Source organism: Aphis gossypii, chromosome 2, assembly GCF_020184175.1.
Source record: "Aphis gossypii isolate Hap1 chromosome 2, ASM2018417v2, whole genome shotgun sequence".
NCBI classification, from domain to species: domain Eukaryota; kingdom Metazoa; phylum Arthropoda; class Insecta; order Hemiptera; family Aphididae; genus Aphis; species Aphis gossypii.
This window is the reverse complement of record NC_065531.1, coordinates 55300738-55325129: the sequence shown is the minus strand read 5'-3', so window position 1 is coordinate 55325129 and position 24392 is coordinate 55300738. Positions and strand designations below refer to the sequence as shown.

Here is a 24392-nt window from a genome sequence, read left to right as displayed (position 1 = left end):
CAATTAAATATAACACGTAAGCGCGATTATACAATTTTTTATAGTTTTAAAGTTTAGTATTAAATGAAAGTACGTGTTTTATTTTAAGGTGTAGCCATATAGATGTATATCTTAATTCGTGTGTGTAACTATAACTATGGTCTATGATACAATCAATCTACAATTATAATATATAGTTTAACCACAAATTTCATATACAACAACCAAACAGGTATAAAAAAAAATTGGAAATTTTAAAGAATTATTAATAGCTTAAAATAAATGTAAATATTTGGAAAATGTTAATGTATTTAGAACATAAGTTACTGGTTTGTTATAGCCCCACCCGAGCGAATGAGAACTTTATAAATTATAACTTTGTCACTCAGGTTTGATGGCCTTGCCATCCGTAATAATAAATGCATTGTATTAGGTATAAATATAAAATATTAATTAAAAATATAAAATGTTTAGTCTTTTTTAAAATAGTAATTACTTTACCTATAAGTGATAATAATAAAATAATGAGCTTATATTATAACGGTATAAACTCATTAATAAGTATATTGGTTATAACGATATAGATACCTATCAAGAAATGTTATTTCTGATCGATTTGGCACACCAACTTGTTCCATAATACATATATCACTGAACGTCCATTTTTAAGGTAGGTAGTATTACGACCTGCATTATTTTTTTGGCGAACAAAAAGACTTTCATCTATTACAACTATTTCGTTTGGATGACAAGGAAATATCAAATAACATACATGAGTAGCGAAGCTCCTAAGTTTTTACTCATCCGGATGGGACTATCGACTATGATACACAAATCAGTAGGTACTGACTACTGAACATAAGTAATAGCGGAATATTTTTTGACTCACAATAAAATAACTAAAATTATTACTATCGTTATTTTATGAATATAATAATATCCAATGCCATCAACATTTAAAATGTATTGTCACTCATGAAAAAACACTTATGTAGTTAATTTTTTTTTTAATTTAAGATAAAAAAAAACTTTTTAGAAATACAGTAGATATTACATTTTTAAGTCTTAAGTAGGTATTAAGATTTTAAGAATTTTACAACTATTGAGTAATTTACATATTTTTGACGAATAAAAGTGAAATATCGCCTTCATCATATACAGTGAAACTTCTAAAGTTCTAAATACGCATACCGGACACTCTCGGTCACCGACATTTTGTTCACTATTTGGAGGTGTCCGTTATTTAGAGTGATGGAGGCCATGCAATGAATGAAAAAATGTATAATAAAAAAAAAATTGTAGGTACATAATATTATATATTTGTATTAATTGTAAATACATACCTATGTATAAATATTTTAAACTATTTAGTATTTTATTATATGGTATGTGTGCATTCTTATTTATTATTTAAATTATGAAAAAGTAAATAAAGGTAAAAAAATTCACATTTAAGAAAAATAATCAGCTACTTTAGTTTATTCAAGAATTTGACGAGTAGTCTTAATATGTAATGTCAAGTAGGTAATATTTTAATTCCACTGAGCTAGAGAACAATGAAGTAATATTTATCTCAATAGAAGCAATTTATTTGCCCTTTACTGTAAACAAAACACATCCTTATTCATGGAATGTTTTGATAATCGTATATGATGTGCAATATACATTGCAATGAGATATTTGCTTATTAGACAATGGGATGAAAATAATCAAAATTTAGCCATAAGTGTCCGGCAGTTAGAGGTTTTCCTATAGATAAGTAGTAAAAGTGTCCCCGTAACCCGTTCCCAAAAAATCGTCCGTTATTTTAGAGACATCCGTTTAGGAGGTTTTCACTCAGTGCCGGCGGAAGGCATGTGCAACCTGTGCGACTGCACAGGGTGGCAAATTTTTTTGGAATTTTAAGGGCGGCATTGTTTATATAAAAATATATAAATTATATAAAAGCGGCATATTATGGGTGATTGGCAGTTTGGCACAGGCCGTGGCAGCGAAAAACCTAGCGCCGGCACTGTTTTCACTGAATATATGATACTGCTTCTAGTGCTTCTACGTAATGTCTTTATTTTACGCAAATCATAAGTTCTCAAACTAATTATAGTATAATTGGCAAAAACAGTATGTATAAATAAACTTATAGTTAAACTAGATGGGTAAAAAATATAAAACCTGTAGCGAATGCGGACCTACTTGCTATGACTTCTGTGTCTCCCAGTCGTGGATTTGAATTTATTGCTAACTTGTTATTGAGTGTAGTTCGTTTATAATTTAACTATATAAGTATATTTAAAAGTGTAAGGCGTAAACATGCTGTAGATTAAACGACTCTGGATGCTCTGATAGTTGATACGTTTGATAGTGTTGTGCTGAATAGTTAATTATTGTAATAGCGGACATGCGGCGTCACCGTTCGTTTTCTTCTAGACTTGAGGTCCTCAGGTCTAGGTATGAATTGGCCACAGTCTTTTAGATTCCTATATTCGCGATTCACAATAATACATACATACATTACACTTAGTTGACTCTTAATTCCAGGTCTGTATTTAGGGGGGGGGGCAATGCGGACATTTGCTCCGGGTGGCCAAATATTGATCTATTTAGGGAGGCGGTCGTGTACCGATGTAGCCTGGTGTAATATTGTATAAATAAAAGTGGATCTATTTTTGGTGGGACGAAGGGGGGGGGGGGGGAGAGGCGTATAAATATGATTGACCCAGGGCGCAAAAATTGTAAATATTTAAATTCAGATTTTTTTTTTTCATACATACTGTGTCGTGAACGGTGAAGTAGTAGTTTTTCTTTTTGGAGCGTTTTTCTGTTTGGTACTTGTTTTACTGCTATTATATGCATATTACTGCTATTGAAAATAAATAAATCATCATCTTTTGAAATCATTAGTGTTAAATATTCTACTTTCTAATGATTTTTTTTTTTTTTTTTAGATATAATGGCACTATTATATTACTATAATAGTAGTAGTAGTATCCTATTATGGTACTTATAATTAAATACACATAAGAAATTCAATTTTACTAGTGAATATTTTATGTTTATTTTTAGATATATAATAATTTTACACAAATACAAAAACCGTAATTTGACATGCTACTCTAGATATATAATATATAGGTACATGGTTTTATGGTAAAGGTTTATAATATTTATTATAATATAATAATAATAATAATAATTAATAATAATAATAATAATGTTATATATTTATACTTCATTATACAGAAAGAATCAATAAAATACAATTTATTTACAAGATAGCCAATATTCAATCATATACAACATCTAAATAGTTACACGGAAAAATATTACAATTGCTATTTATTATCTTATTATCGTAAGAATTTTTCAAAAGAAATTTTGTAATTAATTTTTTTTTTCATAGGCAATAATAATCTTGTATCAAACATGAAATTGTTCATCCACAAAATGAATAATATTATTAATTGTTAAAAATAAGTGTAATTTTATATGAATAAGTTGATTTATAAATAATATATATTCATATAATACTTGAAAATACAATCACTACAAACTATTGCACATATAGGATAATATAAATATAATACAAATTTCTTTTTGTTTTTTTTTTGTTTTTTGTTTTTTAATTACTGATATTTTTATAATATAATTGTTTTAGGTCAAAAATTCAAGAAAAAAAATTACAGAGACAAAAATTTTTATACGCATTCAGTTAAAAAAATTGTAGAATGCATTATTGCACTGTGGATCATTACCAAACTGGTTATCTACCGGATTTTTCCGATCTTCAACCATTGGTGATTGTCTACATGCATCTGCATATGTCGACATACCCTGATATTGAGGAGACAATGCCTGACGATCACCATTCATTGGTAACATTATATTGCCATTAGGTTGTGGCTGTGCTTGTCGTTTATACAGTGGTGTACGATCAATTTGTTCAATGTTTGTATGTTGTTGACCAAGTGTAAACTGATTACCCAATGGCTTATACATATCATCTGTTCCACTACCATCTAAATGTGGAACTCCCTGTAAAATATTTTTTAAATTTAGTTTGAATGTATATTTTTTTTTTATAATAAATATAAATTTACCTGAGATGGATTACCAAAACCATTATGATTGATTTGCTGTTTTTGATTTTGCTGTTGTTGAATCAAAATATTTAACAAATCATCAGGAACTCTATTTCCTATTTCTGGAGGAGGTACATTCATTTGCAACGGAATATTTGGTGGTGGTTGTTGAATAGGAGGTGGCTGTTGGATAGATGACTTTTTGTACTGTGTTTGAGACCGTAATAGTTCGATAAACCTAAAATAATCAATAAATTAATACTGAAGTAATTGTCTAGAATTAGATTGTACACATACTTTTGTCCCATTAAAGCACCACCATTATCTGTGAGAAACTTCAGCCACTCCACTTGTTTTGCTTGAGAATTCATCATTTCTTCTATACTAATGTTATGTGGCAACATACCCTAGAATGAAATAAATACCAGATAATATATTTTGTTTGAATTAAATTACGATAGAATTTATTTCGAGAGTAAAAATATACCTCAAGCATTGATCGATCATTGTTGCGTTGTGTTTGTTGTGCTGTAATTGTTTCAGCATGTTTATTGTTCACATCAACCATTGACCTAATATTGAATGGTTGCACCAGTGAAGGATGTTGCATTGCAAATGGTTGTAATGATGACATGTTCATTTTGTTGAATTGATCTTGAAGTCCCATTAAATTGGCGTTTGGTACAATCATATTTGGAGAAGGCAAGTTTACAGGGGTCACTCCAGCAGTATTCTGAACAAATTGAAGGTCAGTATGCCCATTTTGAACCAAGTGAACTAGGCCTGGGTTACGTGGAGGCACCAAACCGGGTGGTGGCCGAATTTCTTCATCGTTTGATTTTTGTATTGGTGGCTGAAGTATAGGCCTTGGAAAAATATTTGGAGCAGTTGTTGTTAGTGGACCAAGTGGCCACATTTGAGAAGGATTTATGATTGGTTGTCGTAGAGAAATAAAAGCTGGCGGAGGTGGTTGAGTGATAGAAGGTATATACAATGGGAATGGAAATATGGGTGAAGAAAATAAAGGTGGCGGTTGAGAAAACCTTATAGGTGGTGGTGGTATAGCTGCATTAAAAGTTGCTAAAGATTGAGGAATCTTTATATAAGATTCTTGCTGGTAACGCCTGGGTACAAATTCTGGGGCCAAAGGATTTAAAATATATGATTTCTTTAATTCGAGGTTATCTAACAAATTTCGTAAATGGATCCATGTGATACCATTAAGACTATGATTTTCATCACATATTTGAATAAACCGTTCCCAAACTTTTCTACATCGTCCAATTGAACAAAGTGCTACAGGGTCTCCAACCACTGCAACAAGACTCTGTGCACGGGTAATGGCAGTGTTTAGCAATTTTGAGTTAGATAAAAATCCATAGTCCATATCATCCATGCCAAGTTTATTTATACCACTGTTAGATTTCTCACCACCTCCTACATTATTGGACAAACATGTTCGTCTGGTACGTACAGTACTAAGAAATATCGCTCTGAACTGTTTGCCTAAATATAAAAATATCATTAGTTTGTATTTTAATTAATGAAATTGTAATACATAAAGTAATTATTATTTACCTTGTACATTGAGTACTCTTTCAACAGATATGCCACCCATACGTCGTTTACGTAATTCTGATCTAATTCTGAACACTTGATCCGAATAAGGAGTCATAATACCAATAGAATGTTCATCAAAAGCTCCCCATGCAGCTGGCCAATTTTTTCGTAATTCAGATACCCGTTCAACAACTTCATAAACTTCAGCATTATTGTAGAATGCAGTTGAATTACTATCTTGTATGTCTTCACCACGAGTTGTAAAAAATGTCAAAGGGTATAAACTATCATGTTGTGGTTGATTACCTTTGCTTACGAGTTTTTGTTCATAAAACAATTCAGATGTGAACTAATAAATAAATAAAAATTAATAAACATTCTTCAATCAAAATCATAATGGAAACATACATGTATTATGGCTTCGTGTGCTCTGTAATTTTCACACAATAATATTTTACAAGCAAATTGTCCAGGATAGTGATCATAAAGTCGTTCTAGAAGTGACACATGTAAATTTCTTTCTTTTGCAAATTTTGAAAAAATTTCTGGACTTAACTAAAAAGGTTTAATCATGAATGAATATATAAATTTTGTTTATATTAAATTTGTATCCAAAATTACCTGCATGTGGTCCCCAGCTAAAACAATTCGTGTGTCAGTATTAGCAAGTGCCAATGGCATGATAGCTTCACACTCCATAGCTTGAGCGGCTTCATCCAAGAGAATATGCGTAAAATGACCTGCAAAAATAAATTTGTTTTTTGTTTAATATCAATATATGATAAAATGGATAAAGAAATATACCTTTTTTCAACCCAACAGATGATAAAAACATAGAAATACTTAATGTCACTACTATTACTCGATAATTTAAGATTTCTTCTAGTGTTGGTAGTCTAAATGAACCATTTTGATCCAAAATACAGTACTATAAAGAAAAAAAATGAGTACATGATATAAAGTAATTATACAATATAATGATTCTATTCATGGTATCATCAGTTACAAAAGACAAGACAAACATAGATATTACTAAAATTTCAATAGTAGAATACATAGGCATAATAAATTTTGAAAAAAATGAAGGATTGGATTTGAAATAAAATATCAAATTCAAATTTGTTAATTTTAATAGTTTTAGTAGTCTGGGCATTTAAAAAAATATAGAGAATCACATTTAATACACACTGCATTTTAAATCATCTATTTTACATAAATAAATCTGGAAATCCCAGGCTATCAGAAATATATAATAGAATTAATATTTTGGATGATAAATGTATAAGTTAAAACATTAGTTTATAGATTATATCTGAATTTAAAAGTAGAATAAGAAGGGAAATTTAAAATTGAAATTGTCCAGAAATCATATTTAGTTTTCATCTAAATAATATATTAATCGCTTTAAAATACCCAAGTCATATTAAACATTTTAGTCTATAATGGTGTTTTGAAAAAATATTATTGTCCATTTTTAGATAGATAAATTATTTTTTAGATTAAATTTTATCACCTTTTGAACAGTACTGTGAACAGTGGACACCCAACGCTTGTGATAATATATTCTCAATGGTTTTGCTTCTGTATGTCCATCCTCAACATATGGATGTAAATAATCTTTTATGTATAAATCTGCAGCACTATTTGAATGAGTACAAACTAAGATTCTTGTATTGTCTTGTAATAATGTTTGTTTAATGGCTTGAGCTAAAGTATAAGTCTTGCCCGTACCAAATGGACCTAAAAAAAGATATATTTAAGTTAAAAATAAAAAACAACTATTTTTATTATTTAAAAACAAACCAATAATTAGAATTGGGGGTAAACTAATGTTTGTAGGAGTTGTTATTGCAATAACAGCTTCTCTTTGTTTTATATTAAGTTTTTTGTCAATTATTTCTCCCCATTGTCGTTTTGGACTCCATGGTATAATTGGTTCCAAAAATGTATCAGGAAAGATAATTTTAAAGTCAGCTATATGATCAATAGCATAATGCCATTCACAGTATGGTATTCGATTTAGTTGAAATTGAACATCAAATTTAACACTGGAATCTGCTTTAAGACCAAGACCAGTAACTGTATTGGCAGATAATCTAAGGTATATAACATTTTTTCCTTTATCTTCAATTTGTGCTTCATGAACAGTTCGCTTTTCATCAGATGACTTTTTATCTAAAATAATATTACATGCTAAAAAATAATAATTTAATTATACAAATAAAATATTCTTACCTTTCGATGGGGAAAGGTACACAGTAGTACAATTATTTAAAATTAATCTTCCGGCAGAAGTGTCTTCTGATACATCTGTTCCAAGTTGTAATAATGCAAACAACTCATTATTATGAGAATATTTTGCAGTACTTGCTGCAACACCACTAGGTGAAAGTAGATAGCAACTAGCCAATTGCAGTTTTGCAGTCAAATTGTACCTGGCCACCTAATATCAAATAATTACATTATTATTATTATTAAATATAAGTGAAAAACTAAAAATAAAGTATATATATTACTTGTTCATAACGTGCAAGTTCTTCAACATATAATAACTCGTGAATTCTTGCTCTATAATTATTTCTTGTAAGTTTTTTTTCTGAAATAGTGGTATGAGTCAAAGAAAATGTTGAAGGACAAGGTGCAGCGTAACTCAATAGTAAATTTTGCTCTCTTTCCCTATCATCTTGCACTTGAGTAGGTCCAATTGATGATTGAAATTCAACAATATTTGAATTATTCGGATTCCATCGTTCCATAGAAGATAATACCAACTCTTTGTGAATTTCTTTGACTTTTCCACAGTCTGTCACAGGTATAACATCTACACAAAGATGTTTAACCAAAACAGGACCAAGACCAAAATCAAAGACTACTGCTTGTCTAAAGGTTCCATAAATATTTGTAGTAAAATAAACTTTAATTTGATGTCTTAATTTGGAAGACAGGGACTGAGAAACTGGATGCTGAGCTTGGGATACCCATTCTTGATCATTTGGTGGTTCCATATCGAAAGCAACTTGTTGCAAACCATTATCAACCAAAATATGTGTTAGAGAAAAATGATTACGATAAGTATCTTGGAGTAAAGCCACTGCTTGAAGAGAAGAAGTTGTTTCTAGGACAAATGTCCATTCACGGTTACTAGTTTTGGATTCAACAGTAGTTACTAAGTCACAATCATGAGACTCGACAACACTGTCCAAACTTTCGCGCATTATTTTCTCTGGATTTGTTGACTGTACCCACCTGTAAGAGTATTAATACTGGTAAAATCTGTTTTTAATTAAATATTTTTCAAATTATTATTTATTTACCTTTCTAATAACTGTTCTGTATAAGATTTCCCATATAGCTTATTTTCACTTGCACGTTGTAATTTCATTCGTCTGTACTCAAATCTTTCTTTCCATTCGGTTAATTCTTCCATGCCATGTGCTTCAACACACTGAGCACCATATTTGCAAGAATTTTCTGTTCCTTCTCCTTCCGAATAGGCTTCACATAAGCTAAAATTTAAGCTCATTAATAAAGTGAAAAATCAACAACTTAAATAGGTTCTCATACGTATAACATTCAGAAGAGAATCCTCGTGGTGGTGGACGCCATTTCCAATCACGTCCTTCATCAGACATAATTACTGTTTGATGATTTTCAGTAGCACAATGTGCCCGAAGCTGGTTTTCTAAATGGAATGATATACCACAATAAGTACAAGAATACCTCATTTCGTTTTTCTGTGGAAATTTTAACTCTGTTTGCTTATCTTTTCCTGAAAATCGTTTTATTATTAATTAGTCTTCAATATAGCAGTTACAAAAAAAAAAGTAAGACCTATTACTAATAAAAGAAATAAAAATGTATATACAGTTGAGTAATTTATAGTTCACATATTATATTAGGTACTATACGTCTAGCAACTAGCAATATAGGATAATTTAATTTTTAATTAAAATTTTAATGCTAATTCAAAAACAAACAAAAATTGTTAAATTTTTTGTATTAACAATTTATAAACTTAAGTTAACAGTAGGTCATCTACGTAGGTAGGTAAGGGAATATCTGTGATGCTGTAACATGCATTATAGATAATATTTTTGTATTCTTGTGATCAAAATAAAAAGCTCCATTGAATAATAAAAAAAGAATATTTTGTGAAGTAGGTAGATAAGTTTCCTTTCCACACACATTTTTTTTACCTATTAGTACTAAAATTATTAGATTTATACTAAATAAGTATGAAGAAATATGAATAATTAAAATATTTTAACAACAGTTAATAGACATATATCTTTCTTTAAATCAATTTATGTTTTCAAGAGTAGGATGACATTTATTACCTCCTTATGAAAAACACATAAGCAGGTTTTATAGTTTGGTTTTTAAGTGGTTAGCATGTGACTGAATAGTATTTTAATAAATTATAAATTTGGTATTTTAATATAACAAATAATAGTAAAAAAGTAATATTTAAAATAAAAGCAATGAGATTTATAATTTTTAATTCAATAATAGTTCTTAAATTTAACTATTATATTTTTTAAGTTAGAATTTGAATTAATAATAAAAATCTAATAAATTCAAAATCAGTTTGAATTTGATATAAATAATACATATCTTAAAAGTTAAAATATAGTATCTATTATCTATTATCAAGTAAATACACAAATTATGTTAGATTACATAAAAAATAACTACATTTTTAACTTATCAATGGTTATTTAAACATGATTGAATGACTCGTGATTGTCCATTAAATTATAGAGAACCATTAATTGATTTAATTTTTAAACAACTTGCTATTAATGTAATAGTACATATATAGTTGATAATAATATAAATCATCATTTTAATAAATATGAACTTTAAAAGTTAGTTTTATTTAAAAAATCTAATAATCTTTAAAAATAAACCTTTTGGAAATAAGTTAATAGATGACAGGTAATATTTAATAAAAAATGTTTTAATGATTAATATGAATTATGATAAAACAAACTATTTAATTACTTATTTATCTTATTATCATCAATAAATTACTTACTAGTTGGTTCTTGGAAAACTTCAGTGACTTTTGATTGATAATTTGTTCTTAAATCATATGATTCACCATTATGTTTTGCTATATTAGAGTAATTCATGCCATTTTCTTGTCCTAAAAGTAAACAATACTCGAATCAGTTATAAAACAGAAACCATATGTTATAATGGTAAATTGTTACTCACCAGCTCCATTAAACCGTTCAAAGAATTGGCTGTTTCTCTCAAAATGTTGTATGCCATTATTTTCATTACTAGAAGATTCAAATAGTTGGCCAACCATTTTCTCATCATCAACTAGTTCAACAGGATGCTTTCTATTTCTTCGACTTTGTTCCCTTACACCAGTAGCAATCCAAGAATCTAGTCTGTCTCCAAACAATAGATCCTCGTTAATTTGGTTCAACTGATCTTCTAATGTCTGTACTGGTGTAGGGATGTCTTCTTTGGACATACTCCATACCAAACGCACAGTGTCTAACATTTTTTTGGCTTCACTGCTATTGTCCGACCTCACCACCCATTCCAAGGCAGCTTGTTCAGCTTCGCCATATCTTTTCAATGCAAATAGTGCATTGACTAGATTACGACGCACACGTGAGCTATATGCATTCTCATCGTCTGTTAACATAGATATGATGTGTCGGCAATCGTGAATGACATCCTCATATTTTTTCAATTCCAGACTGCACTGTGACCGGCCTAATAGATAGCCAACAAACCGTTCTGATGGCAAGCTTTTGGCCACTGCATTTTCCAATAACTGGTCGAAACAGAAAAACGCGTTGCTCCATTGTTTGTGGTTCAGGTACTCGATGGCTCTATGCTCGACCTCTGCGAAATTGGTCTCCATGTATGAGCAAGAGTGTAAGAATTTGGTTGTCTACTACCGTGTGACTTATGTGATCATAGTTAATACAAGTTTGTTCGTTTGTAATATAATTAATCATTTAGTTTTGAACATAACACACATTTAGGCGTAGGAAAAACATAAACAATGGATAAACTTCCCAGTTCCGCTTATCAATTAAATTTTTATTCTTATCAAGATAATTTTCTTTCCAATTTTAATATTATTGATGTTTTGGAAACCCAAGGAAATTGTATTAATCTTGTCAGTGTCGTCGTTGCCGTTCCTAACATCAGATTAAGGATTTTCCCGCTCATTTTTAGCTTTGATTGATGATAATATTATGTGAATGTGATAGTGTGGCTGTGAGACCTAAACTAAGCTGACATAGTGACAATTATAGTGAGTTGTGACATTAATAGTACATAAGTACATTATACTGACGACTGGTTAGCAGTTTTGAATGTTTTGATCGACTTCTGAAACCTGAGCTCTGAATAATATTACACGCTGAAGTAGTGAATAGTGAATACAGTGAATTGGACATAGACAAGTGTACTTATTTATTATTAGGCTAGTACCTAGTCTTTAAAGTTCTAATATTTTATGTATATTCAGTGTTCGTTATTCATTATCGAAATTCAGACTTTCGTAGTCCTTATATATTAATAATAGATAGTTGATTTATCGTATCAAAAGATTCGTATTATTCTAAATTTGTTTAGTGGTGTTTTACATTGTCATCGACCACCGACGTCTTTAATTGTGGTCTCTACTCGAATAGTTATATACGGTTTTTTGCAAATTTACCGGCCGTTATTCGTCAAACATCAACATGCCTGAGCGTCTTGAATTCGTCGGCAACTTTGAAGTAACGGAATTTGAACGTCCTTCGTTCAGTTATGTAGACATGTCGTCGATATTTCACTTAAAAGATGTGAACTACACCAGACAGTTTGCTCACATTTACGCTCATAGACTGGTGCAGATGAGAGACATTCTTCAGTCAAAAATACATCAAAAATGGGGTAGCTATTATAATATTATTATGTATCTATTGTTGTTTATGTTAGGGTATGAATTCCTGATAAAAAGTCTAATTGAGACTGAAGTCCATCAGCAAAAGTATATAAATCTCAGAATTTAATGTTATTGTTTCTTGAAGACTTGAATTAGATACTATGCATAAATCTTTCAATATTAGGAATTGAACCATAATTAATATGCTATAGATTATTACTTTAAACGGAAAGTTGCAAATTGCAAATTTATTACACCTACCTAATCATTATATTTTTTTCTCTAATTTTAATCAAATTTCTTTTTTAATTAGTATTACCTAGTTAAGTTATATTGTGAATTTAAATAAATAAATAAATTCAGATATTCAATAAATAATAATATACATAAAAATAGCGATAAACAAATATGCAGCAGTTGTAGGTCAATCTCCTCTTTAACCTTATCCATTGCCAAAATATTTGAAAAATATTTAAAAGATAAGTTATTTGATTTTATAATTAAATGTAATTTTTTTCAAACAACCAATTTAGTTTTAGATCAGGAAGATCTACAACTGATAGATATATGTAAAAAGTGTTTTCAGTGGGTGGTTTCTTCTCCAGATTTCATGTCATTACTTATTATTTATTAGCATACTTACTATCCGCAGTATATTCCAATATTTTTTTTAACAAATAATTTTGTATGTCTGTTGATTTAAAACAATTATAATTTGTAATTTATATGATATTATAATTGCTTGTATGTTATAAACGTGATTTTTATTTTGATTAGGTGAAAATTGTGGTATTTATAAATTATCTGAATTACATGATAAAGTTGGTGAAGAATGTATTGTAATTGGCACACTATTTAAACATCAAGAACTTAAACCTAGCATTTTGAAGGAAATTAGTGAAGAAGTAATATAATATTATATTGTGTAATCATATATGTATTTAATTTTTGGTTAATGTTTATGTTTATAGAACAATCTGATTCCTCAACCACCCAGAACTCATTTTGTTTCTGATACTGATGAAGTTATATTAGAAGATGAATTACAAAGAGTGCCTTTAACATTTGATGGTTTGAATGGTGATAGTTTATCCTTAAAAAATATTATGACTGGATGTATTATAGCAGTAAAAGGCATTCCTCAAGATGGTGGGAAATTTGACGTACTGGATTTTTGTTGGCCCACACCATCAGCCACATCTAAAGTACTCACTACTCAGAGTTCTGGGGGACATGATAGGTAAGGAGCTTCTTAAATAAATAAATATTTGCACATATTTTTGTAAGAGTCTGTCATTTATTATAATGCACCAATTAATCAAGTTTATTTTTTGTAGGTTTCTCGTATTAATAAGTGGTTTAGAATTAGCCACAAATGTTGCTACTAATTTTCAAGTACAATTATTTGTAGATTGGATTTATGGTCTACTGGGCGATAAAAATGAAAATAGTAAAGTTTCAAAAATTGTTCAAGTTTTAATAGCTGGTAATTGTTATTGATTTGTAAAAATAATAATATCTTAATACTTCAATAATTTTTTCATCAGGAAATAGCATACGTAGTACTCCAATGAAAAAACCAAATTACCGAGACAAAATAGATGATTTTCCTCGAGATATTCAAGCAATTAAACAGTTAGATGACATATTATTACAATTAGCTGTAAGTATAGTTTTATTTTTATTATTTTCATTTTTAAAGAATCATTCTATTTTTTAGTCAACTGTTGATGTCCAAATTATGCCTGGAGAATTTGACCCTACAGACAGAACATTACCACAACAAGCATTTCACAAATGTTTATTTCCCAAAGTAAATATTAGCATAATTTTATAATTATTATTACAAAAATTAATACTTTATGCCAATCTTCATATTTTGAAATTTAAAATAATTCTAGAATTTTTTGTTGATAAAATTATTTTTTTTAATTCATACAACGGACCTTTGATTGATTTTCCAAAATTATTTTTTATACTGGTTTGCCTCCATCATTGTGGGTCTTGTTACTGCTATGATTTTTAAGCAATCGGGGGCAAGCTGTTTGGATTACTGTATTATAAACTAATTTTGATTGTTTTTGTTTATGGTTCACAAACTATTTACTATTTTTATAGGCTTCTGAATATTCAAGTTTACACAGAGTAACAAATCCAAATCAGTTTGAAATTGAAGGTCATCTTGTAATTGGATCATCTGGACAAACTGTACAAGATGTTCTCAGATTTACAAATTTAGAGGACCCAATTGATATTATGGATAGAATATTAGATTGGGGGCATCAAATACCATCTGCTCCAGATACAATTCGTAAGTACTGTCTTTGTATGTAGGTTTAGTTTTAAATTAAATATTTAAAAGAATTTTTATGGCTAAAATATTTTATTTATTGAACAATAAAAATTAAAAATTATTAATTTTCTGAGATACTTTTTTTTTTAGATATTTTCACTAAAAAAAAAAAAATATTTTAAGCTTAATAAATATTTGAACTTAACTACATTTTTTATCAAAAAAATGAAATTGAAGAATTTAAAGCTAATTAAACATAGGATTTATGAAGGGAAACTATTATGTTGACAATTATTAAGTAAATATTTATTCATAAATAAGATAAAGCCTTAAAATTTTGCTTTTATCTTTATTTGAATAAATTATTAGATATTTTATTTATAGTTCAAAATAAAATTATGAACTTATACTAAATTGTTATTGTGATTAGCATGTTATCCATTCGAAGGACAAGATCCATTTATAATAAAAGAAATGCCAGACGTATTTTTTGTATCAAATCAACAATCATTTCAGACATCACTAAAAACAAATAGCAGTGGTAATTAACAATTTTACATAAAATAATAATTATTTAAGAGGACACTACACACACACACACACACTACATGTGTTGACTCCATCTGACAAACATAAAACATATTAAATTTGAGTTTAGTAGAATCAATTTTGCGTTTTAAAATAATAGGATAAATTTACATTAAGGCAGAAGCGCAAACTTATTCAAATATTATGAAGAGGGGGGGGGGGGCAAAACAGTAATATTAAATACTCACCCATTAAAATTTTTTTATATATCATTTATATATTAATAGTAATAAAATTTATCAAATAAATAATCTACATTGTGAGATAACAGTATGAAGGGGGCAGTTGCCCCCACTGCTCCCCTAGATTTGTGCCTCTGCATTAAGGTATGATACAACAGATGAGAAAATTATCCTTGTTTTCTTATTAGTTTTTATGATACTTTTGAATATTTAAAATATTAAAGTGCTCATAACTTACTTAAAAATTAAATATGCTGTAATAATCAACAAGAAATTACCAACTAAGTTCTTACCTTTAAGTTTGATCACAGATCAAATATTTTTTTCATGTTCTAAAATTAATAACACAAAATTGGTTCTACTAAAAGAAAAACTTCACATGTTATATGCTTGTAAGATAAAGGTCATATAAACGAGTAGCGTCTCTCAAACCTAGATTTCTGAATAATTTAAGTTTAAAATGTATTGTTTCAGGTAAACCTACTAGACTTATAAGTGTGCCATCTTTTTCGTCAACTCAAACTTGTATTTTATTGAATCTTAATAATTTAGAATGTCATCCAGTATCATTTAAGACATTTGCTCCTTAACATCACTCATTTTATTTAATTAATAATGTAAAGAAAATAATAAATGCTAAATATATTATATAACACACAAACAATAATTATACATTTTTGCTATGTGCATTTAAAGCAAGTTGGATTTCTTCAGGAGTCAAAATATTCAACGATGAAAGTGCAGCTATAAGCTGTTCCTTTGAACAACCAATGAAGTTATGCTTCAAAAACACTGGAAATCCTCGGTAATGGTCACCCAATGTATATAGAGGAATCCTAATTGTACCAAGCACCTATGAAATTTTTGAGTTATTTTAAGTTTTTTTTTATTACTTTAATAAAATATATAATTACTTCACTCCCATAATCTTGTGCGAGCAAAGCACGTTTCTCGATTTCAATCAATTCAGTCATTTTAACTTTTAATTTGTAAAAGTGTAAAGCTAGATTTTTTTTCTCGCTCCAATGAGATATTACATGATCATCATGACTGACTGAGTGTATAGTGGTATCCAAATTCATTTCTTCTGCCATTTCTCTATTAACAGCGGTAACAAAATCTTCGCCAGAATCAATTAATCCACCGGGAAACCCAAAATATCCATCATATCTTAATTGCATCTAACATAATACCAAAACAATTTAAATTTAAAAACTGAAATTTTTAGGGTTTTTAATAACTTACAAGAATTGAAGCGCGAGGATTATAAATACCAAATACTTTTTCATTGGATTCTGCATATATTAAACAATGAGCAGCCTGAGTTGAGCTTGCATACTTTTCACAGTGTATTTGTGATTTAGGGATGACTATAAACTCGTTTGGTTCAGGAAGTCTTCCAAAAGCTTCAGTACTGCCCAACCATCCCCATGTACGATCTCCAGTATTAGTCATTACTAAAATTAAAAAAATACAACACAAATGAATAAGATTATTACTTAGAATATTAGCTAAGTTTACTGAAATACTGTTTTTATCTAATCTAATCAACAACACAATGTTATTTAGCAACCACTTGAATCACATCACACAAAGAATTTATAAAATAAGTTAATAAGTTTGGTCTTTGATAAAAGGATTACCTAACCTAACCTATTAAGTACAAATTTAAAATCTAAAACAATGTCAAAATATTTTTTTTTATTCAAAGGATTGTTTGATAAGAATTTATGTAAAATAATCATTAAAAAATTCACAAAGTCAAAATTAATATACATCTGGTATTTTTTTTTTTAATCAAAAATCTTATATTATCAAACAATCTTTGTTATTTTAGTTAGTAAAATATTAAAAATAATTACCTGAGTTTTCTTCAGAATATAAAGAAGTGATTAGACAACAATTATCTGGAGGTCCTGAGTAATCTAAAATGTATAGGGGGAAATCAAAAATTAATAAAAGCGTAATAATAAATAGTAAGCAATAAATGAAGTACTAACTACTTATCTGTAATTATGTAACATTATCTTTTTTAAAATACATTAATAAAATTATAAAACTATAATGTAAATACAGTAGAAGCACTTATTACACACTTGGAATAAGATTAAATGTGTCAATTAACCAATTGTTTCTAATAAGTGCTCAGTTTTACTTATTATGAAAAATAAATTATTTTATATGTACCTAATTTCAAATATATTATTATGTGTACTTACCAATTAAATCGATAGATGGAATTGCATAGGGTTTTAACTGCATAGAATTTTCATGGAAACAATTATCATGAAAATGGCTTTTACATATAGTTATATTTAAATATAAGTCTGTGTCATACATTGTACTTAATCCGGTTCTTTTAGACCATATATGTAATAAACGTTTATCACCAAATGGAAAATTATAAAGTGGTAGTCCTGTTGGTGTTCTACAGTTAGGAACAAAGCAAACTGGATCATTATTTTCCCTATAAAATAAATTTCTATTAATAGATATTCTATAATCTAAGTAAAAAAAAATTGACAAAAAGAAATAACACACTTAATTATAAAAGCAATTAACAAAAGATATTTTTATTGTTAGAAGCACCTGGAGAAAAGTTGTAATTAAATGAAATGGATAATCTTTTTTCTTTAAAATTTAATTTTAGACCAAGACATGAATAAGCATTGATAATTGCTATTTGAATATTTGCCACTCGAATTATTTTTTTTCATTAAGAACCAAGAGGTAAATCTTTTTTTAGTTAATAGATTAATTTTTACAGCTAATTAAAAATATAAGAGGGGAAATACAAAAGACATGGTACAAATATATAACCTATGTCATATACTTATGAATACACTGTAAAGTGGGTACACTACATTTATTATAAAAATACAAAATTATAATGATAACAAGTTAAATATTTTATGTTTTTTCATCAATATTATAATATAACTATAGTAATAATAAATATTGCATAAAAAACTGTGTGGTTCATACTGCTCAGGCAGGACCACATCATCCATAACCATAACATATACATAAGTGTGCGCAGACATCGGTAACAGGGGCAGCAAGAGAATAATTTGGTTCATTCTTCAATTTCATCATTAAAACCAGCCCATAGTTTTGCTTTTTTTACTATTGGGTATAAAATTAAAATTGTTTTGGTTATTTGTTTTTTTGGATAAAAAGTCATACAGTAAAGTACTAATGTGGACTTTTCCACAAGCCTATGGCTAATAATTATTATTTAAAATATGATAAAATAAATAAATATAAATAACAATATAAAATGTATATTTTAAAAATAACCAAACTTAACCTGCTCTGAATCAACTGAACATATAGGTACAAAACTGAAGACATTTTTTTTTTTTTAAAAGTCAAATAGGTACATAATTTAAGTTGTAAATGAAACATTATTCAATATCTGACGACCACGGTTGCCCTGAAGAAAGTCCAGGGGCAGCATATGATGTTTCTGCTGCCCCCCTGCGCACGCCTATGAACGTATACATTAAATTATAGTAAAATATATAGTTACACGTAACTATATAGTATGTATAGTTATACATCAAGTTTTTTTTTTAATATAATCAGCACATGACATATTATATTATAATATATAAATGAAGAAAAAAAAAAGAAAACACAGTAAAACTTAATTGAATGTTAAGGGGACATCACACTTTCATATGTGTCTTAGTCTTCCACACGTATGATGTAGTACATTTTCATTCATCAGTTGTAATAGTGTACTTTTCGTTTTGATATTAGTTCTACTATCAAACTTTTAGATAAGAACATTATTTGGGTTCTCTTATTGGTTTTTTACTATAAATTAATTTTAAGTGAGTTATGAATAAGAAAAATATTCAACACTTGAAAATGCTCATAATTTATTTAAAAATTAAAATAAAGTAAAAACCAACAAGAGAACTCAGATGATATTCATACCTAAAAGTTTGATAATAGGTCAATTCAATTTAATATTAAAACTAAAAGTACATTATTCAAACTGGTGAACAAAAATTTACTGTCATACGCACATAAGACAATAATTGTATTTGGTTGGTAATAGTCTTACCTTCCAAATTTACCGAGTGACAAATGTTCAGATGACAATAAATTTTGAACTGTCTCCATACTGATAATAATAGACTTTAGGTTTATAAGAATTGTTTTATTAAATCATGAAATCAATTCAAAGCTTACTCAAGATTTTTTGAAATTGAATCATTATCTTTATCATCATTTTTCCATTTCAAATTATATTGCTTAAAAATATTTTTTACTAACATACATTCATCTGTATTCATTATAGATTTATTAACATTACCTTGTTCTTATCTAAATTAACAAAAAAATAAATAATAAGTGAAACCCTACTTAAATGGTAAGAAAAAATGTATGTATTGATTGTATAAGTTGTTTGAGGTAATGATTGAATGTTATTTACCTCCGATTGTTTGGCGAATAAATGCCCTAAGTCGTTTGATTTTCTTCTGAAACATTAGTTTTTAAATTTGTTTACACCCATATGCAAATAGGTAACCGGACGACAATTTCTTCCCCGACCGTTTTTGGTGTAGTAGGACATTTTCCCCTCAAAAAATATTTCGATGCGGACATTTAACCCCCATTTCTAAAAATGGTACTTGTGCATTATTGCGACTACCTCGATGTCAAATGCATGGAGTGCAATGCACATATTTTTAATACGTTTATAATAAGAAAAAACTACTCAAAGCTAATGTCAATGTATTTATTGATAATGTTGTTGACAAAATTATAGACTATGGGCATTGTTTTTTTAAACCTGTGACCTACCTTAGGTGGTGTTGCATAGCAAATTGATGGATATTTTTATTTTGAATGTCCGAACGAGTAGTGAGCGAGTGGCAACGCTGGCCCCTAATTTTCTTTAATAGAATTAGAAATAGAATTCACTTGCAAAATGCAAGAATAAAGTGGGATATGGTGTCGCTATAACCCATAACATAGGGTAGTCACAATAATGCACAAGTACCTAAAAAATTTTTTTTTTCATGAATATAATAAATTATAATTGTAAATGTAATTTTATATATTTACATAAAATATAATTAATGTAATAAAAATTGTATAATCTATAGGTTAAAAAATATGGCAAAATGGCTAAAAATAATATATTGTGTAAAAAACATTAAATTTCTGACTCTTTTGTTATATCTAAACACATACTTTTTAATCTTCGTTCATATTTATTTATTTTTAAAAAACCATACCAGATTTGATTATTAATAATTTATTAATTAATGCTATTGGATTTGATTTTTGGAGTGTTTCAATGAACATTCAAATATTTGAATGCTGAGTTTTTATCTTATCTTAATAGTCTAAATTAAATAATTATTAAGATATATCTACATTTTGACAACCCATCAATTAATTGGATTTTAGTTATAATTATAGATTTCAATGTTGCTCGCTAATAATACAGTATCTATACTAATATTATTATATTTTATTTAGACAATATTTTAATATTAGTATTATTTTAATGTTTTAATATTAGGTAGGTACTTGTATCGATCAAAAATATACATCTATAATTTATTATATTAAATTTATGAAAAAATGCATATTTTATTTAAAAAAAAAACTAATTTCTTATTAAATAATAAATAATATTATATTACTTATTAAATAGTTAACTTAAAAAAAAATGGGGGGGGGGGGAAATATCCGCATCGAAAATATATTAGGGGGCAAAATATTTTACTACGCCCAAAACAGTCAAGAGGGAAAATGTCCACCATTCATATAAGACTGGTTAGAATTGAAGTATATTTTAAACCATTTATTAAATATATGATCCTATATTCAATTGAACAATATAAACATAATAATGTACCTACTACTAATATTCAAATCCATAATATATCTGGTTGCTACTTATATTTTTTGCATCTATATATTTAATTTAAACTTACTTACCTATATGTAAAAAAACTTGTTTGAGGTTTTGAATTATCTGTAAAAATTGTAGGAACTGCACCGTGTAACAAATCTGTTAATTTAACTCCAGATGGTGTCCTTTTATAATCATTTTCTGTAAAATGTTCACTGCAAACAGTCATATAATGACTAGTATTACATTTTTTGATTTTTAATGCTTTTAACCATTTATCAAGTAATTCTAGATCATGCCAAGGAAATCTGAAATATAATTGAAAAATTAATATTAGAACATTTTTTATAAAATAACTGCAGTTTTACATTTTATGAACAATAAAATATCACACTGATTACAGTATTACACACACATGATACACGGTTGTTTGGTTATTATTTTATATGAAAAAAAAAACATTAAATTACTGACAGACTGAATGGGAACGGAACTCAGATTAAAAATTTGTATTCTAAAAATGTATAATTAATTTGTGTACATAATATGGGTAATGGGTTTTTCCAAGTATAATGTATTAATAAACCAATAACTACACAAAAATTATGGACAAGATAATGATTTAGAGATTTCAGATTATTTAAAGTAGTAGGTTATTTTTACTTCACATGTTATAGAATATAAATATTAATGATTATTATTTTTACACCTTACCGATGAAATATAACTCCATTAATTCCATTTCTTTTTACTAATTTGTTTTCACAGTTCTCAACTGTACAGTTCAACAGCATATTATTTGATTAAACAAACCAGAAATTTTTTAAGCACAATATTTGGTCGATTTGTTAAAAATATTAACTACATAGGCCAGATTATATTATATTATTAAGTGAGTTACATATCAAGTCTTACGTTTTGTAGAAAAATAGAGTACTGACACTATATACTATGACACAATAGTACACCAAAGTACCACACAATTAACTATATACACATAGTTGTCAGTTGAATACTAAATTATTACATTATTTTAAAAATAGTACTATTACTACAACTGTTAAAACTTATAACTTTAAACTTATAGGTAGTTGTAACTTATCTAGTCCGTGCCCGGTTCCGGTGGTCAGAGCTCAAAAGTAGGTGATAACAAATTAAATAGTCCGTTATCAATAACAAAGATACCACGGTTACCGGGCACGATTATAAAGAAATTCATGGTCGGCGAAAGCCACTGAACTCTATACATGGAAGGCGCATTGCATATAATTCAATGATTAAGAAGTGTCCCCATAACAAAGGCAGCCATTTTGATTCCGTTAATGTTTTACTCCATGGAAAACATGGAGAATAAACATAGATAATAAAGATATCTTTATTATCTATGAGAATAAATCAAATTATTTATGGTTATAATAATATTATTGATAACTGATAAGATAAAAACCAATAATATTATAATGATAATAGAACATACAGTTTTGAAATTTTGAATTTTAATTATTTTGTAGTTTTGTACATTATTATTTATTTTATTTTCATATCGTGTGTATTTTGTCAGTGTATACTGTATTACTGTATAGTATTTAGTGTTTTTTCTTAGGTTTTTTCAGGTGTTCAGTCTCTCTTGTATCAGATGGTCACCTGTAGAACAAATCATGATATATGAAATTAGAACGATTATAAAGTTAAGTTGAGGCTAGGTTCATATGAACACGCGTCGATTAATCGCGCGTATTAAGATATTATACGAATTACGGGCCTACACGTGTGTCGATCGCAATAACGACGCAACTACGCAAGATTCTGCTTTCGCTCGTAGACTGGCGTGTACGTGCGTCCATGTGAACCTAGCCTAAAACCTAAAAGACTGAACATTGAAGAATAAAACGTATTAACATCGTTCGCTATACTCATTAGTCATATTCATTTACTTACTTTAAACATTTTGGAATATAGCCAGACGTGTAAGTACTTTTCGCTTATTTTTACCGATCATTTCATGATTTATTTGTTTAACTTCATGAAAGTTTCTGATTCTGATAAAGCATAGTGATATTGTTTTTATTAATATTGTAATGTGATTTTCTTCAGAATCAAAAGTATGAAAATCAAGATTTTTAAACAAGTGTTTATCAATTAGACGACTGAATACTGCTATGGCTATATTTTGTGCAAAATTGTGTTGACTAAATTGCAATATGTCACATTTCAATCGACGGTATAGCAGTTCTGTCATTTGACAAATAGTAATGACATCACTAGCTGGTGTTATTAAACCTCCGCGATTTTTCTGTATAATTAAATTAATGCGGTTGTCTTGTATGTTACCTTTATATAGTGCTGCCATACATTCATGGCACTTGATTCGCTTCCTCACCTAAAATGATATAATTTGAATTGTTTTAGTAATTTTAAAATACCAAAAAAATAAAGAATTACCATTCGAACAACATATCCTGCAGTTAAAGCAATTGCATTTTCAGAAAATTCTGAAAGAACAAAATAATTTGGTGGCATTTCCAACCCAATGTCTAACAAATCTTTTTGCAGTTCTTTTTCTCTGTCGATATCAAAATTAGGTAATAAACTCAAATATCATCCATATCATTGTTATAGCACTCTTCATTTTCCTCAAATCTTCTACTATTTGAGATTGATAGTGTATCGTTGTTTGGCATTGTATCATGATATTTGATTACAGGTGTTCGTGTTGCATGTAGTATTGAAGTTTGGTCCAATGCTTTGACATTTCCACCAGATGATTTTATTCTGTGATGCATAACCAATTTTTTGTAAGCATCACTGAAATGCTTTGCTGTTGGATTGACACACCAACCTCCACGAGCCCTTATTGCATTGAAAAACAATTCCAAGTGATCCTGAGACAATTTATATGTTAACAAATATTTGAACTGCTCAGGATTTT

The 24392-nt window shown here is 28.3% G+C and overlaps 3 protein-coding genes across 8 annotated transcripts; 1 reads left to right on the top strand and 2 right to left on the bottom strand.

Moving 5' to 3' along the window:
• Positions 1-3598: 3598 nt before the first annotated feature.
• Positions 3599-11681, bottom strand: LOC114130940 (probable helicase with zinc finger domain). The gene is made up of 16 exons (XM_027996042.2): positions 10836-11681; positions 10654-10764; positions 9180-9384; positions 8930-9121; positions 8132-8861; positions 7851-8058; positions 7419-7790; positions 7129-7355; positions 6420-6543; positions 6237-6355; positions 6024-6170; positions 5634-5964; positions 4543-5561; positions 4353-4462; positions 4074-4293; positions 3599-4008 (listed from the first exon to the last, which is right to left on the bottom strand). The coding sequence occupies exons 1-16, from the start codon at positions 11500-11502 to the stop codon at positions 3682-3684; spliced, it is 5109 nt and encodes a 1702-aa protein (XP_027851843.2). The 5' UTR covers positions 11503-11681; the 3' UTR covers positions 3599-3681.
• A 183-nt stretch (positions 11682-11864) lies between these two features.
• On the top strand, positions 11865-16249 carry LOC114130924 (DNA polymerase delta subunit 2). Its single transcript, XM_027996014.2, has 9 exons — positions 11865-12527; positions 13297-13424; positions 13491-13759; positions 13857-14005; positions 14067-14182; positions 14240-14332; positions 14638-14830; positions 15243-15353; positions 16057-16249. The coding sequence occupies exons 1-9, from the start codon at positions 12335-12337 to the stop codon at positions 16170-16172; spliced, it is 1368 nt and encodes a 455-aa protein (XP_027851815.1). The 5' UTR covers positions 11865-12334; the 3' UTR covers positions 16173-16249.
• Positions 16210-22582, bottom strand: LOC114130938 (U8 snoRNA-decapping enzyme-like). Of its 6 annotated transcripts, XM_050200603.1 has the most exons (8): positions 21550-21693; positions 20030-20075; positions 19786-19920; positions 17802-18049; positions 17445-17507; positions 16828-17039; positions 16497-16763; positions 16210-16435 (listed from the first exon to the last, which is right to left on the bottom strand). In XM_050200603.1, exons 3-8 carry the CDS (start codon positions 19887-19889, stop codon positions 16250-16252), a joined length of 1080 nt encoding a protein of 359 aa, XP_050056560.1. In that variant the 5' UTR covers positions 19890-19920; positions 20030-20075; positions 21550-21693; the 3' UTR covers positions 16210-16249. The 6 variants fall into 6 exon arrangements, with proteins under 6 accessions (XP_050056560.1, XP_027851837.2, XP_050056559.1 ...); XM_027996036.2 differs by lacking the exons at positions 19786-19920; positions 20030-20075 and adding an exon at positions 22178-22582 and having other exon boundaries at positions 21550-21771; XM_050200602.1 differs by lacking the exons at positions 19786-19920; positions 20030-20075 and adding an exon at positions 22379-22580 and having other exon boundaries at positions 21550-21771.
• Between the last annotated feature and the right edge of the window lie 1810 nt (positions 22583-24392).

Bases quoted from the DNA above. Each gene is read 5' to 3' on its own strand.
- LOC114130938 (XM_027996036.2), bottom strand. From the start codon at position 22,257: ATGCTGTTGAACTGTACAGTTGAGAACTGTGAAAACAAATTAGTAAAA. The intron at 17,508-17,801 runs GTAAGTACACAT...TATACATTTTAG, and splicing joins TCCATCTATCGATTTAATTG to ATTACTCAGGACCTCCAGAT. The intron at 16,436-16,496 runs GTAATTATATAT...AAAATTTCATAG, and splicing joins CACAAGATTATGGGAGTGAA to GTGCTTGGTACAATTAGGAT.
- LOC114130924 (XM_027996014.2), top strand. From the start codon at position 12,335: ATGCCTGAGCGTCTTGAATTCGTCGGCAACTTTGAAGTAACGGAATTT. The intron at 14,333-14,637 runs GTAAATATTAGC...CTATTTTTATAG, and splicing joins ACAAATGTTTATTTCCCAAA to GCTTCTGAATATTCAAGTTT. The intron at 15,354-16,056 runs GTAATTAACAAT...GTATTGTTTCAG, and splicing joins ACTAAAAACAAATAGCAGTG to GTAAACCTACTAGACTTATA.
- LOC114130940 (XM_027996042.2), bottom strand. From the start codon at position 11,502: ATGGAGACCAATTTCGCAGAGGTCGAGCATAGAGCCATCGAGTACCTG. The intron at 7,791-7,850 runs GTAAGAATATTT...ATATTATTTTAG, and splicing joins GTACCTTTCCCCATCGAAAG to ATAAAAAGTCATCTGATGAA. The intron at 4,009-4,073 runs GTAAATTTATAT...AATATTTTACAG, and splicing joins GTTTTGGTAATCCATCTCAG to GGAGTTCCACATTTAGATGG.